Source organism: Branchiostoma belcheri, unplaced genomic scaffold, assembly GCF_001625305.1.
Source record: "Branchiostoma belcheri isolate BF01 breed outbred unplaced genomic scaffold, Haploidv18h27 scaffold1, whole genome shotgun sequence".
Lineage (NCBI taxonomy): Eukaryota > Metazoa > Chordata > Leptocardii > Amphioxiformes > Branchiostomatidae > Branchiostoma > Branchiostoma belcheri.
The window spans coordinates 6,830,992-6,846,302 of record NW_017802379.1 but is presented as its reverse complement, the minus strand read 5'-3'; the positions used below and the strand labels follow the sequence as shown (position 1 = coordinate 6,846,302).

At 40.1% G+C, this 15,311-nt stretch overlaps 1 protein-coding gene across 1 annotated transcript in view; it reads right to left on the bottom strand.

Moving 5' to 3' along the window:
* The window catches only part of LOC109468330 (mediator of RNA polymerase II transcription subunit 13-like), a 54,564-nt gene that overhangs the window by 424 nt on the left and 38,829 nt on the right, over positions 1 to 15,311 (bottom strand). The window contains exons 7-9 of the mRNA XM_019766614.1: positions 11,932 to 12,038; positions 5,267 to 5,517; positions 257 to 367 (exon numbers count right to left, since the gene is read on the bottom strand). Coding sequence (XP_019622173.1) covers positions 257 to 367; positions 5,267 to 5,517; positions 11,932 to 12,038 — 469 coding nt within the window. The remainder of the gene's footprint in view (positions 1 to 256; positions 368 to 5,266; positions 5,518 to 11,931; positions 12,039 to 15,311) is intronic.

Here is a 15,311-nt window from a genome sequence, read left to right as displayed (position 1 = left end):
TTCTATGCAAAGTATTTACAGGTTCACTGTTTCCCTAGCTCTTCTCAAGTAGTGAGCATGTCAGCTGAGCAACAAAAGCCGGGATTCGAACTCCCAACCTCTTAGTCCAGAGGCAGTGTCGCTGACTACTGGACTATGCATGCTACCACAGTTAGGCCGAAACATAAATAAAAGAGCAACTGCAAACCTCCACACCAAGATATGCTACCCATGACAGTATTGTAACTTTTTAGTCATACAAAAAGATATTTCTTACCTGGAACACTTGCAGTCAACCTTCTGTGTCGGGTCGATGAAGTCCCAGTTTCCGAGATCCGCTCCTATCCCATCATCCCCTGCGTTATTTGCGGCATCCGGGTGCGGTCGTCTGCAAAGTAAAGATACCGTTTTAGCAGGGAAATTGTCATTTGCCCTACATGAAAGTAGTGTTAACTTGAAAGGTGGACAGACTATTTAGATGATGGCTTTATATTTCAACTTGTTAGTAAATAAACAGTCAACTAAAAAGGTAACATTTGCAAAGCAAAATGCATATTTATGTTTACCTTCGCATATGGTCTGCTCTGTTACTTCTTACTCAAACACATTTACATACATGGTGACAGGAGTCTAAATCCCTCCTACTATAAAATTGTAACATGATGTAACCCAACACCAGTTACCGTGGTGAGAGACAGTCTAGTCATTGACCAGGTCAGAGGTCAGTGTTTGGAATGGAAGAAGAAACAGAGCAACAACAATGTTTTCCTTCAATAAACATAATTATTGATATCACAATCATGGTACAATGTAGATTCACACATTAAGAGAATGATTATGGTAGTTTTATTTCTTCCAAAGGTGCCAAGATATTTCATTTGTTACATCGTGTAGTCCTGACATCACAAATATGGGTACATACTGGATAACAGCTATTCGTGGCTTTGGCTTGAATAACTATGTGTCACATTTCTGGGGCTTGTCCCTGAGCATACTAATTTTCAAGGCCAATTCATATCTCCGATCTGTTCAATGACGTGTTTCTGACAGGGCCAGCAGACAGGGGTAATACATAATTCATACCGGGGACAGAAACTGCAATGGTGAACGAGTATAAATCAGCAAGGGTGGCCAAATACAATTATCAGTGAACCTGTGTATATGATGTGGTTATGGCTACAGAATTCATAGATATAGTCTGACGGCCAATCACTGGCTAACCACAAGCATAAGAGACACTGTAACTAGTGGTGCATACCGGTTCACTGGACTTGGATCCGGACTTGTAAAAATGTTTAGGTTCAAGTCCAAAAAAACCTAAAAGTCAAGAACCGAGTCCGGACTTATTACCATAAAAGACCATTTCACATACCCCTTTTCTTTTTAAACCACCTAAAACCTTCTGTAGATTCCAAAATCTTTGCTGCAAAATGAAGAAAACATTGCCATCGGGCATCGTCGAGTACCGGCCTCCATGTTATGTGGCCAAAGTTTCACCCAGACAACATTGCAAGGTTGCCAACATGCAATTTTGTATATGCCATGGGTTTAGGTCCGGACTTAAGTCCGGACCTGAACCTAAACCTCTGGACTTGAATCCGGACCTGAACCTGAAATTGGGTTTAGGTATGCATCACTAACTGTAACATATAAAAATTATAGAATAGACAGCCACATAAGGCATGTATACGAGTAGGATTAACTTCTAGTCTTGACCTTTTGGTCTGAAAATCCATAATCCTTTTATTGTACCTAATCTTAAATTTTTAATCCTAGGTGAGTACATACATAGAATCTTGGTCTGTTTGCTATTGTTTTTTTTAATATAAAAGAAAAGCATCAGCTGACTTTTAACTTGAGTGTTCTGGGGGGAAATGTTTTAATTTGTAATTCTTAGGCTTTGCCCATCATAAAAGGGTTGCTCCAGCCTACATCAGTTTATGTCTCTGCCCATCACTTGCTCTATACGTGGTCATAACCTTGCACATAATGGCCGTACTTGCTGGGAGTATTGGCCAATAATGTGTTTCGCTGTAATCACCGCTAAAGGTAGCTGGAAAATGCCTGTAGTGGCAGATTTTGAGTGGGCAAGTTTCTCACCGAGCAAGCTTTAATAGTGGGGTAATAATCGTAACTACAAATGCTGGAGAGTGAGGGTTCTTATTTATATCAGTCTGTTGCTCAATATCGGCCATTTAGGCTCCATGGATTTTGGTACTTCATCCAAGGGTTGTAGCCAGCCTGAATTTTTTAAAATAATATTTGTTTTTTAATGTAATGCGCAACAATCCTAAGGGGGGTCGAGGGGGGGGGGGAATTTTGAAATCTTGACAAAGTATTTCCCGCATTTTGGGGGAAAATTTTGCGGGTAGACTAAGCTCTTTCAATATCTTTTTTATCCCAATTTTTGTCTGTCAAACATGACAGATAGGACAAAATGTTTGTCCGTCATGCGCAGCAACATTCTGTCAAATGATGGAAGGACGGACGTAATTAACTGTTTTATGTAAACAAATGCAAGAAATCAAGTGTTTATTTTTTTTATAACGTACTCTTTTGTAAGGTAGATTAATCTAGTATGTTTGGTGCTAAATATTGTGAGATGCTATATGTTGTACCTTGAACAATTATTGTGCAATAAAGGTTATCATTTACTGTAATGACAAGTCTTTAAAACAGACCTGTTATAAACCCCTGGTCCCTCCCAAACCCTGCCTAACTCCTACCCTCCTCCCTCCCTGACATGCCTGTCTCCCTGTATAATTGCACGGTGGTGGAGCGTAATAAACCACCACCAACCAACCGTGACAAAACAGCACCCTCTAAATGGTTCCCCTGTAATGTACTTGGTTGACACACGTGGTGTGCCCACCTATAGTGTTATCAGGAAGAGCTGGTCCCAGCACAATTTTTACGACGCAGTTATGAGGATGGATACTTTCAAGATATTAAAGAAAACTGTGTCTCGATCTGAGTGAGATTTGTAGAAAAGCGAAAACAAATACGTGGTTTGACATAGCAGCAGTATAATAGTCAACCCAGGGCTCGAAACTAACGGTGTCCTGATGACCAGTGACAACTAAAATTTAAACTGCGACAACTAAAAAGACAATTTGGGTCATATTTGGGACAATAGAAAAATAATAAACATCAGAATGTCAGCCTTTCTTTTGTTTGGCTCCGGAGAAAGCTCCCCAAAATTTCCCATTTACTCTGATTGATTATCTGCAATTATAGCACGCCTGGAAGTCAGAACGTAAACAAAATAAAGCTGACTTCAAGTTCACTCCCTGAAAAACAGGTTGGGACAGTTCATCCTCACTTCGGGACAATTGAGATTTATTTTTCGGGACAATGCTGGGACAAAGGAAAAAATTTTAATTTCGAGGCCTGCAACCTCTCAAATCATTTGTCATTTCCACCACCTGACATTTTAAGGAGGATATGGACTCAGTTTGGGGCCTCATGTTTCACATTGCAACAGTGACACCTAGCTGTAGTGTGAGGTAGAGCCACTAGTCAGTATTGCCCTGAGGAAGGTGACAGATGGCTATCAAAATCTCGGCAAGGATGAACACTTGTGTACAAAGCACTAATGTTATCCAGTGATTTACCGGCTAGATGTAACTACTCATGGCTGTTTGATAAAGCTTTATAATATCAGACATGACTTTAACATTTACGTGTGATGAATTAATAAAGATCAATAAATTATGTCGAAATTATTTCCGCTGCTATTCAATATAATCGGGGTGGTGAAAAGATTCAATACGCTTGTTTCCTCGCCAGTCAGAGAACACTTGCTGCTTCCCTAACCGCGATTCCTGCGAGAGTTACCGCCTTGTCGGAGCGAAACAATCTGCCAATCTCCTCGGTGGCCCTCCCTCCCGCCCAGAGCTCACCAAAATTCATGCCCTACACGCTTCAACACCCCAGCCAATGCATAAATTACCCCGGGCGACAACAGCCTGCTTATAACTAATGTGGCCGCGAGCTCGGCTAAACGACGATAAATCTCCGCCGGGGTGACGGCGATGGGTGCAGCTCGCGGGAAAACCGTCCCGGGGACGTCGCGAGCGATCACGACGAGTCGCGGGAGATGGATTGCCGCGCGCCAGCGAACCCTGCCAGCAGCCTGACATTTCACATTTGGGAAAATGAGGAACGGGTATATTAGATTTGCTTAGAAAATTGTTTTGTCAAAGTGTAATAAACGGGAGGTTGGACAATTCATAACGGGCTCCAATGGACCCAGTTGCATTGTAAATACCCCGCGGGGGGAGGGGCTGTCAAGCCTGCCTTATTGGGGGCCAATGGAGGATTTTCTCAAGTCCAAGACATATCGGAACATTACAGTTTAGAAGAAGGCCTGAGAACTCAACTATATATCACATCTATAGCTCGGCTGAATGAAAACTACCCAACCAAAGGCCCTGGTTTGTCCTATTTATTCAAACCGATTTTATCATTTTGTTGCACAAAATTTTTTATTAACAGAAAATTAAGAGGTGTATGTGAAATAAGATAAAAAATTACATTTTATAAACATTTTAGATAGGAGTAAGACTAGTGAAAATCATAGCTGTTGTTCCATTGCAGTTTCAAGGAAGGTCACCAGGGGGATTAAACTACAACTCATTTGTTTTCTTAACACCAGATATCCCAAATATCTATTTACAACTTCTTGAGTCAGGCTATCAACAAACACATTCACAAACAAACAGCACCAAAAACATGGCGTCCTCAGCAAAGGTACAGTAAACCATGGTATATTCGCGGTACTTTCATAATTTTTGCGGTCACTTCTGTACCATGAATTTATTATTACCGTGAACAAATAATTTGCCAACTTTCTTTCTTCTGCACCTGCCGCCAAGCCGAACATATAAGAGTTCTGCAAACATGTCCGTTTTTCTCAGACCACGAAATTTTGCTCTCACAAATATTAACTGACTTACATTAACTGATCAAGCACGTCGGCAGAATGCACCACGCCTGCACAAAACCCTTATTTTTTCACGGTTTGCGTTGGATGTTTGATCAACGTTGCATCAGAATTTTGCCTTTTGCAGACATCTTTTCCGACACAACTTTTGAAAACTATAGATGGGATGTTAACCTAATATTCGCGAATACGACCTTATATGAGACGTTCTGCCAAAGTTTTTTTTTGCTATGCACAATACATTACGGGTTTTGCTCAAGTGCAGTACGTTCTGCCAATGTGTTACAAGTACTGTAAATCAGTTATTATTCGCTCTCGTAGTCAGACAAACTTGGTACTTACTTGACTCCCGTGGTGACACAGCTGTCCTGCCAGACTTGCGTCGCCACTTTCCTCGCCAGCCTCTCGGGTGACGCGTCGCGGAAACCCAGCTGGTCCTCCACGGTGCGGCCGGCGTTGGCGGGACAGCCGGTCACCAGGTTGCCTCCTCGGGTGCCGGACGGAAGCACGGTCTGGTTGAGCGGGGAGGTCGGCGGCGTGAGGGACATGGACGACAGCGTAGACATGGGTGCAGAACCCTTCCCCATCACAGGCTGTGGGACACAGAAAATTTTGATTGTTTTTACTCTAGTATTTTACATGACTGAATGTGTCCCTTACCAAACTGTTGTCATGTCACAACACAATTCAGCCATTCTGGCTGCTATGTTTGCAACAGTTTTGAAGTTAAAATAAACCATAATTCATATATCGCCATCCATAAGGGGATTCATACAACTTCCTATGCACGGATCAAAGTATGTTTTTCTGCACACCTAGTGCAGGTATCATTGAAAATTGCCTGCAACGGACAAATTTTACTTGCACCAATTTTACTTGAATTTACGAAGCATGGATCATACTAATAACTGTTCAGAAACCATTGCCATTGTTTCTGTTACAAATCATAGGTGGTGACAGTCAATACAGCTTATAAAATTCCACACACACCTACATTTGTATATAAACTAAGTACAAGGATCATTGTGGGTTAGGTGCAGGTAGATATCAGAAACACCTGCACAACCCCAATTTTACCTGCACTAACCTGCATATACAGGTGGTATTTCCAGCCCTGCTGTTGTATTTCTAACTCTTCCCTTGCTGTGTAATTAACACAGCCACACTTCCGAAATCGTGACTTCACACGGGTTATTTTGTGATATCCTCCTAAATAATGTTCAAGGCGTACAGATTCTACTGAAATTGACATGTTTGATGTATATCATCAGTGCTACATTCTTATACAGGAAGGTTAAGGTAATACCACAATATAAATTCTGTCATCAATCAATTTGTCAAATCTGCAAGAACAAAACTGACTGCTGTTAATTCACAGTAAACAAAACAGTGGAAAGATTTTGCTTCGAGTCACAGATGTGAAACTTGGGGCTCACAGAGGGAAGTGTTAACAGCACTTATGAATAAAATTATGACAGATGCGATGATATTCTTATTAGTTGGTATCATATCCTCAGGCCTTTGCTGTGAATAACTTTTATGCCTCTCTGTTGGGAAACATCTCGCGTACGGCTGCCATCTGTTGCTCCGTATGTTTCCACACCGTTTTCTGTCGTTACCGTCATAACCGCCGCGGTACGCTTCCCCCTAACACCGCGGGAAATTCCCATCTATCACGATAACTGCCGTATCAATATCTGACCAGGCGGGATGGCGCTTGTTTCACGGAGAGAGATAACATTCCTCAGGAATAAACTAATCACCGTTCACTGCTACAGAACCTAATTCCCCATTCCTTCCACTTCTTACCAGTGCCTCCGTAATGGTTCTAATTGCGGAATAACCAGATTTGGGGTTGGCGGCACCCCATCATCAATTTGAGTACGAGCTTGTAAAGAAAAATTCATTACGCGCCTTTCGGGAGGGGCCTGGGTCACGGTGATTCATCCCAGTCGCAAAATGTCAATACGCTACCGCCGGAATAAATTGTGGTCGGGAGAATCTAATAAGGCCTTAATAAGTTTGTCGGCCTTTCTCAAATTGGATGTGGCTAGTTGAGGCGATACCGGAGACAAAATGAAGGTGGCACACTTGGGATACTGCTGCATAATAAATACCAATCCCAATTCGATTGATACAGCATTTTCCACTACACTTGCACTTGTAGCTAACAAAAGGAAAGATCACGAATATATCATTAGGACAAAGGGATTAGTTGACCCTGTCCTCTTTGGTTTCCCATCTTGGGGCGATCATTCCTCCTACTTGCAAGATTTCATAGATATTCAATTTCACTTTTCATTTTTCGAAATTTTAAGGTCATGGTTACCAATTACACGGTTGGTTAGACTTTATGATCCAAACGTCACGGCGCATTTATATGAGCGTAAGGTTAGGGGCTATTCCGCTCAAAATATCATGAAGTGACAGGAGTAAAAAACATTGACATCATATATGTACTTCATATTTTCTGTTCCATATATTTTGGGGGATGAAAACCTGGAATTGCTCTAAGATAGATACAGATAATTTTTGATGCAAAACATCCTTAATGCAACATGGGGACCAAGATATTAGTAATTATTACTATGTGTTGTGATTATTACCGGTGAGTATTTGTGTGTGTGTTGTAATGGATGCTACTTGAAGCGTCTGACAGTTTTCAAGATAATTATATCCAGTTGCTTGAGTAGCAATTTCCTTGTGTATTTCATTACCTGGATGTCTAACCTTCATCGACATAAAAACTTTCACTAACATGAAAATTCAGTACTTAATCCCGTAGCCCTGACTTAAGCACAGTAACGCGGATAAGCGAAAAACGCGGCAATGCCGGGGCACCGTGGTTGGTAATTACGCCTAGCAAAGCGCTGATTTCACAGGGCAGTGTGCGGACACACATGGTGTGGTGATGCATGGAGCCATTTGCCAGCCCTGACCAGTCGGGCCATAACTCCCCATCAACCACGCGCAAGGAGGGAGGGAATCACGCTCCTGGGTCACTTCAATTTGTAGCGGGCCATCCGCCTTTTGGTACCGCAGTTGTGAGAACTGATGGGATAACGGAACAGCCAGGGGAGACCATGGGTGGGTGAGGAAATACCCACTTTTAGTATTAACATCGGCGGGTGTGTGATTGGCATGTGGTTAAGTGTGGTGGGAGGGAAAACAGGGCTTGAAATACATTTTTTTCTGCATACCTGCACTGGTGCAGGTAACATCGAAAATTACCTGCACCAGACCCATTTTACCTGTACCATTCAGAATTTAGGAAGTATATGGATCATACTAAAAACTGTTCAGAAACCATTGCCATTATTTCAAAACGGTATTTGAAAACCTTACATTTTTAATGTTTGTACAAAGACCTGATCTAAAAACTGCACAATTTCCTTTTACACTTTCCTTTTAACTACCTTTATCAATGTTTCTCCCAATTCCCAAATCTCAAAATGATGCATGAATTGCAGCAATTTGACAAATAATAGCAATACATTTCTGCTAATTCCTACATAGAAATTCCCATGTGCAGTATAATCCTGGGGTTACCACTGTTAAAAATTAAGCCTCTCCAAAGTGATGAAGCTCACTGATGTAGATTTGTGGGCTTGTAGCCATAATTTCTAAACGTCTTGAATACCAAATATTTCTTCTAATCAAAAAAAAAAAAAAACTACAGATTGCCATGAATTTTTTACAACATACCAGGCAATGTTAATGGCAATGTTGAAACTGAGAAAAAAAACGTGGCCTACAGAAAGATATGGATGGCCCCAAAGGACGTCATCAATCACTACTGTCATATCAGGGTGTAATTTGGTAAGTAAACAGGAATGTTACTATACCAAACACATGTACGGGCAAGTATACACCTTTGTAAATACATATACATATGATGGAAAACACACACTTGAGAATGGTATGGAACTAGAGGTCAAAAATCTTTGTCGTTTGTTATTTGCATTGGTTTTTCTAAAAGTAAGTTATTTTGCAGTATGGTTTGCTATGTATCCTTCAAGATTGCTTCAGCTCAAATCAACTTTGTATGGAGGTATCCCACCCATGTACACTGCTGCAGTACTGTACAAAGCCGCTAGACTACCCATAATTGAACTTGACCTTTGTCATCACAACCCCAAATTACCTACCAAATATCATGAAGACACATGCGCTACACCCTGACTTACAACCGATTAAAAAACCCTTAAATATGGTGCACCTAACTCATAACCTTCTGACGAAGGTAATAAAAATCTTATGTTCTTAGTTTTTCATTAGTATTTCAAGACATACTTCTCAAAGGTACAATAAATAAAAGAACAAAATTTGGCATGCATACATAATCCTAATGGGGGAAATATCTTGCATATGCAAAACACTTGAAACAAAAATTAGTGGTATGCTGCCCCCACCCCTACTTCATCTTGGTTCATTCCACTTCCCATGATTCCACCACAGCAGTTTACGATGCAACAAACACATATTTATTGCATTTGGAAGCCAAAGACGGCTTAACAAATATAAACCTTTCATCGAAATATATACTCGAAGGTGAGAGATGCAATAAGTCTTGATTTAAAAGTCGGAACAAAGAATGTTTTGCCCGCAAGGTGTCATTTGTCATCCTTTTCCTTCCCATACTTTAATTGCATTAGGAAACATTTTCACATTTATCATGTTACCTTTGTTAATCTTAGATGAGGTTGAGAGAGACAGCAAAATTAATAACCTCATTAACATCTTAGATCCCCATGGGTGGAAATTGATATTCTTTCAGCATCTGGTTGAGTTACATACATTTTTTTTTAAATTTATTTATCTATCTATTCACTTATTTATAGGCTTTACCACATTTGTGGAAGGATTGACATAACAGGTGACTATCACCTCTTCAAGATGTCAAAATTGAGACTCTCTCTTTTCAATAAGTGTGGTGGGTTCTTTAATGTTCTTGAGGTATGTCTCTCCTCAAACACAGGACCTTGACTTTATGTTTGATACAATGTTTCTTACCTAAGCTAGGTACTCAATTACACCTCCAGTAAGGAAATAGGACACAACAATTGGGCCTGCCAGGGATTCGAACCCAAAACCTTTGGATTCTGAGTCAACAACTCTAACCACAAGACCACCCTGCCACCTTTTAGGTAAATCAAAATACTGGCAAGCACCAGTGATGCATGTTAACAATCTGCAACTGTTTTACTGGACATTTTTTTTTAATGTTCACCAAAGGAAAACATTGTTTTTGCTACGTTTCTTCTTTTCCAAACAGTAACCTCTGACCTGACCGAACAAGACTGTCTCTCACCATGGTAACTGGTGTTGGGTTATATAATGTTGCAATTTATATAGGAGGGATTTAGACTCCTGTCACCATATATGTGAATGTGTTTGAGTAAGAATTAACAGAGCAGACCATATGGGAAGGTAAACATTATGCATGTGCTTTGCAAATGTTACTTTTTTAGTTTCATCTTTGCAATGGCTCAGTCCGCAAGTCCTGACCTTGCCAAGAATCCTGACCTCTGAGGTCACAAATGACCTTGAGGTTGCCCCTACTTCCTGGTGGTCTGGCCAGTCATAGAGTAAGGTTTCTGTCAGGCATGTAACCTTCCACATACCTGTATGGCTAGACTAGTTTTTCACTGTAAATTTAGAAAATTTGTAAATTTATCTGTAAATTTAGGATTGAATTTAGCTGTAAGTGAAGGAATAACATAAGACACTATGGATTTAGCATAATCTTGTTCTAATTCAGCAAAATTCAAGTTTATTTCTGATGTAGTACTCAATTCGAGATTTTTCACACATTATAAATGTTTGCTAAAAAAGGTATCCCTAATTTATATGTGAATACGTCACAGAAGCAATGGATTGCTTATTCCTTGGAGTTGCAGTCAAAAATTAGGTTAAGTTAAATCTCTTGTGTCGGAAATTACAGTTTAAACTTCATAATGATAACTTCATTATGCTTCATAATGATTTGTAAATAGTTGTTAAACTGGGATTCAAATTCCTACCAATATCCTACCAAAAAGTAGTTGCGTTTCTGGTTTCTGACAAGTCCTGACCGAATCCAACCCCATGGCATACCATCCCACACAGGGCGACCCCTATGTCACAGATGACCTTGTTGGATTTAAGAGTTATGGCCATTGGGGTTAAGGTCGTTGGCAGGTTCCATTCGTCACGGGAGGGGGTGGCAGGGGTCAAGTTTGGACTGCAACTCACCCAGTTTTAAAGGCTTAGCACCCCCCGACATATTTCATGGTAGATCCGTGACAGATGGATACAGAGTAATATATCAAGATTTATAATCACCAACATTACATGGACAACATGCTGTTGTCACTGATAGGAAAAACTACTACTTATCACAAAGCTAAGATCCCTACCATTATAATAACAAGCTCTGTTTACCACAATACAGTAGGATTTAATATTTATGATATGGGCATACATCACTATATTAATAGGTATCATCTATCATAGAGGACTTGAATCGATATGGGATCTAGAGATCACCCAGTTTACAGAATTAGCTCATATCTTATACCGACAGTCCTGGTTATCATACATGCACTAATATTAGAATGACTTATATAATTTCTCATGTTTTAGGGAAAATTCTCATGAGAGACTTAGGCCACACCAATTTGAGTCATTGGTTCTCAGATTTGCCTGCTCCATTTTTTTCTGACTTTCAGAAAAAACAAGATTTGGGTTCTCTGAATCAACTCCGAAATGCTCACAATTTGGCCCAAACAGTTGAAGAAAGCTTGTCTTCCTTGTTGTTACAGTTTTTCCATCTATCAATGCATTGGTTTGATAAAAAGTTCATTATCATAGCTTTCGGGGCTATCAGAGGACAGCTAGGTCTGTTATTATTTTTTTCGCCCGGTCGCTTCATACTTTTTCTGAAAAAAAAATCAGAGGACCAATAAATCAAATTGGTGTGGCCTTAGGTGGTAAAACATGAAGGTTTGAAAATATCTGTATCTCACCTGTACTGCAGATAGGCTGGCCCCACCGCTTCCAGTCTGGGTCCCTTCCTCACAGTGGATCATGGGCACAACCACATACTCAGTAGGGTAGCACATCCGCACACCACCTATGGATAGGACAGATACTTGATACTTAGTACAGTGGTACATTAGGGCTCTAACCAGCCCGTTTTTTTAAACAACATTTTTTAAACCAATCCGTCAATGATGTGACAAAATTGACAAAAATCTTAGGTAAAAATATAAAACATACAAAGGACCACCAACAACCACTCTCAACCCCATCTCAAGCCTCTCAAAAATGTGGAAGACTGCATTTTTAAAGGTTTCAAAATCCACAGCTTGCCCCAGACCCCCTAGAGTGTGAGCACTCTTCTCCCCCCAGGTCCAATCATGAAATTACAAAATTGAGCTAGCTAGAGCCCTATGGTACAAGTATCAAAACATCACACATGACTGCGTACCCCCTACCTGTATAAAATGTACTTAGCCCAGCATCACATGTATTGAACAAACCACCTACAGGGATGATATATACTTAGCATAGCGGGACAGAAACAAACACATAGTCTGTATTACTTAGGTAATACAACCCCACTAATATAACAATAGGGCTTGAAATACTTTGCACTAGTAACATGGAAAATTACATGCAGCAGAAAAATTTTACCTGGACCACTCAGAATTTAGAAAGGGTGGATCATACTAAAAAAATGTTCAGAAACAATTACCATTTTTTCTTTTACACTACATGGGTGGTGACAGTTAATACACCTATACTTGCATATAAACCCAGTACATAGCCCTAATGCTGTGTACTGGTACACCGGACGGATTCTGGACTGGTAAAAACGTTTCGGTTCAAGTCCAAAAAAAAAAAACGCACAAACGGTTCCAGACTTACAAGAAAAAAAAGTCATGTCACATTCCCCTTTTCATCCAAAATATATCCAAAAAGAACAGTACTTCACCTTTCATTGTAAAGTTACTAAATGATAGTTGACATGTTCATTGTGTAAGTCATGGTTGTATTGAATCGTTATAGCTGATTTTATATTGTTTAACATTGTTGTATTGAATCGTTATACATTGTAGCTGATTTTATATTGTTTAAATGTAAACAATAACCACAATTCAGCCGAAGGGCTGCTATGGTATTGTATTTGTATTTGTATTTGTGTGAAATAAACCAGTCATATACCTAAAACCTTCCATAGTTCGCAAAATTTGTGCTGTAAAAAAAAGAAAACATTGCTATCAAGCTTTGCTCAGGTGTGCAACGAATTACATCAGAAGTACCTGCACAGTTCCAATTTTACCTGCACTAACTAAACACTATACAGCTATTTTAGAAAGACACAGGCACTCAACACTTACCTACAACCACCTCCACTGCTACCGGCAGCGTGTTACTGGCGTCCCCTGCGGCCCCCACGTCTGCAGACGCCTGGTCGCTCAGGGGGTAGAAGTGCTTCCATTCGTCCAGGAGCCTGTGTGTGGTGGGGTCGCTGGCCTTGTAGGTCCGCCCCGTCAGAGTGGCGTGCAGGCCATATGGACTCAGGAGGACTGTACAACAGTGCAAACAGACATGTGTGAGACATGGCCAAGTTTTCCACTGACTCAAAACAAATCGGAAAACTTTATACCAACTTGTTATAGCCAGCATCAGTCTTTCAGTCATTTGTCAGAATTTTGCTGCCCATGACGGAAAAAACTAGAACACTGCTTTATATAGTTCACTTGGAAATGCATGCAGGAATAGAAACCATAAAATCAAGAAAAACATTTTTCTGATTTGAAAAGACAAATTATAGAAATGCATTTTCCTTGACAATGATTTTAGTTTAACAGTTGAAAAATTTGGATAAGTCCAATTTTTTGTGTTGGTACTTACAGTTCAAACCTTATGTTAGAGAAAAGACTCAACTAGTGTTAAACATTCTTTCAAAAAAGTTAAATTCAAGGTGACAACAACGACAACCATCTCTGTAATTCTTTAAATGCTACAAAATGCGTACTCATTTTTCTAATGTATCATTATGTACTGTATTTACTATACTTTCTGTACAATGTATCGAGAATGGGAATGAAGATTCAAAAATTTTTTAGAAAGTAAAAAAATAAACTAAATGTGAGTTCCTGACCATGGAAGCCGCCCGCGGTGCCCTGCACGTTGTTGAAGTGTTGTACGGACAGGCGCTCCACCAACTGGTGCTCCTGGATCTCCACGCTGGTGCAGACCGTGCTCTCGCCGTGCAGGAAGAACGAGAACGCGCACGACAGGTACTCGCTGAAAACGACAGAGGAACGGGCCGTTAGATTAAAACGGAAGTGCGCCTCCGTCAACTGTTCACAGATCCTGACAGGGACTGATGCTCTTGACACTACACACAGGCTCAACGTACAAGATAAATTGTCTCCCCTCTTTTCTACAATTACACACATGCATAGTGGAACCAGGCTTAGGCCTAGAAAAATTTATGTTGTGTTTCGGGTTTCAATCCTGAAAAAAACTAAGGTCAGTAGGTAGGGATTTTTATTTTGGATTTCGACTAAAACTATCCAACAAATAAACTTAAACAATCGGCTATTCCGAGATCAGGGTGCGCCAAAGGGTTGCACTTGGGCCAATTTTTCAAGTTTTATATTTTTCTACTTTCAGTGCAGAAAATCGCACTAGAGGTGTTGCCATACATTGCACTTTTTAAATTTTTGGATAGAGACGTTCAGTTCAAAAGTTGTGCTCTTCCAAACTTTAGCCCACTCATTTCAGATGTGGCCGGCAACGGACATTACAGCTAAGCTGTAGTGTCCGTTGCCGGCCACATCTGGCCGCTCAAGTACAGGACAAGAACACCAAATCTTGCAAGACCTGTCATTAGGGGTTGACAAAATGCTACAGAAATAACATAAATGAAAAAATTACTTCAAAATTGCAACAAAATGTAATTAATGTACCTATATGGTATACTTGGCAACGGACACTACATGGCAACGGACACTACACCCTTGAGGTTTTTTGACATTATTTCATATAATTACAGAAATAGACTGAAATAGCTACTGTGTTTTAAGTCAGCATCTTTAGCTGTTTCAAAACCTGAAATCATATGCACCCACAGCTTTTCTATTTTAAGTTATTACTGAGCAACGGACACTACACATTTTCTCGGACAAAAAAGACAGGTAACTGTAAGCCATCAGCCATATTAACCCAAAGGACAAGCAACATAAAAACACATGTTTTGTGTCATATATGGATGTACCTTGCATAACATGCAAAATGGCCAGTTCTATCACCATCCTTTTTAGTACAGGGAGATAAGTTAATTGCAATGTGTTAATTTATGAATTTTACATAACGTGTACAACATATTGAT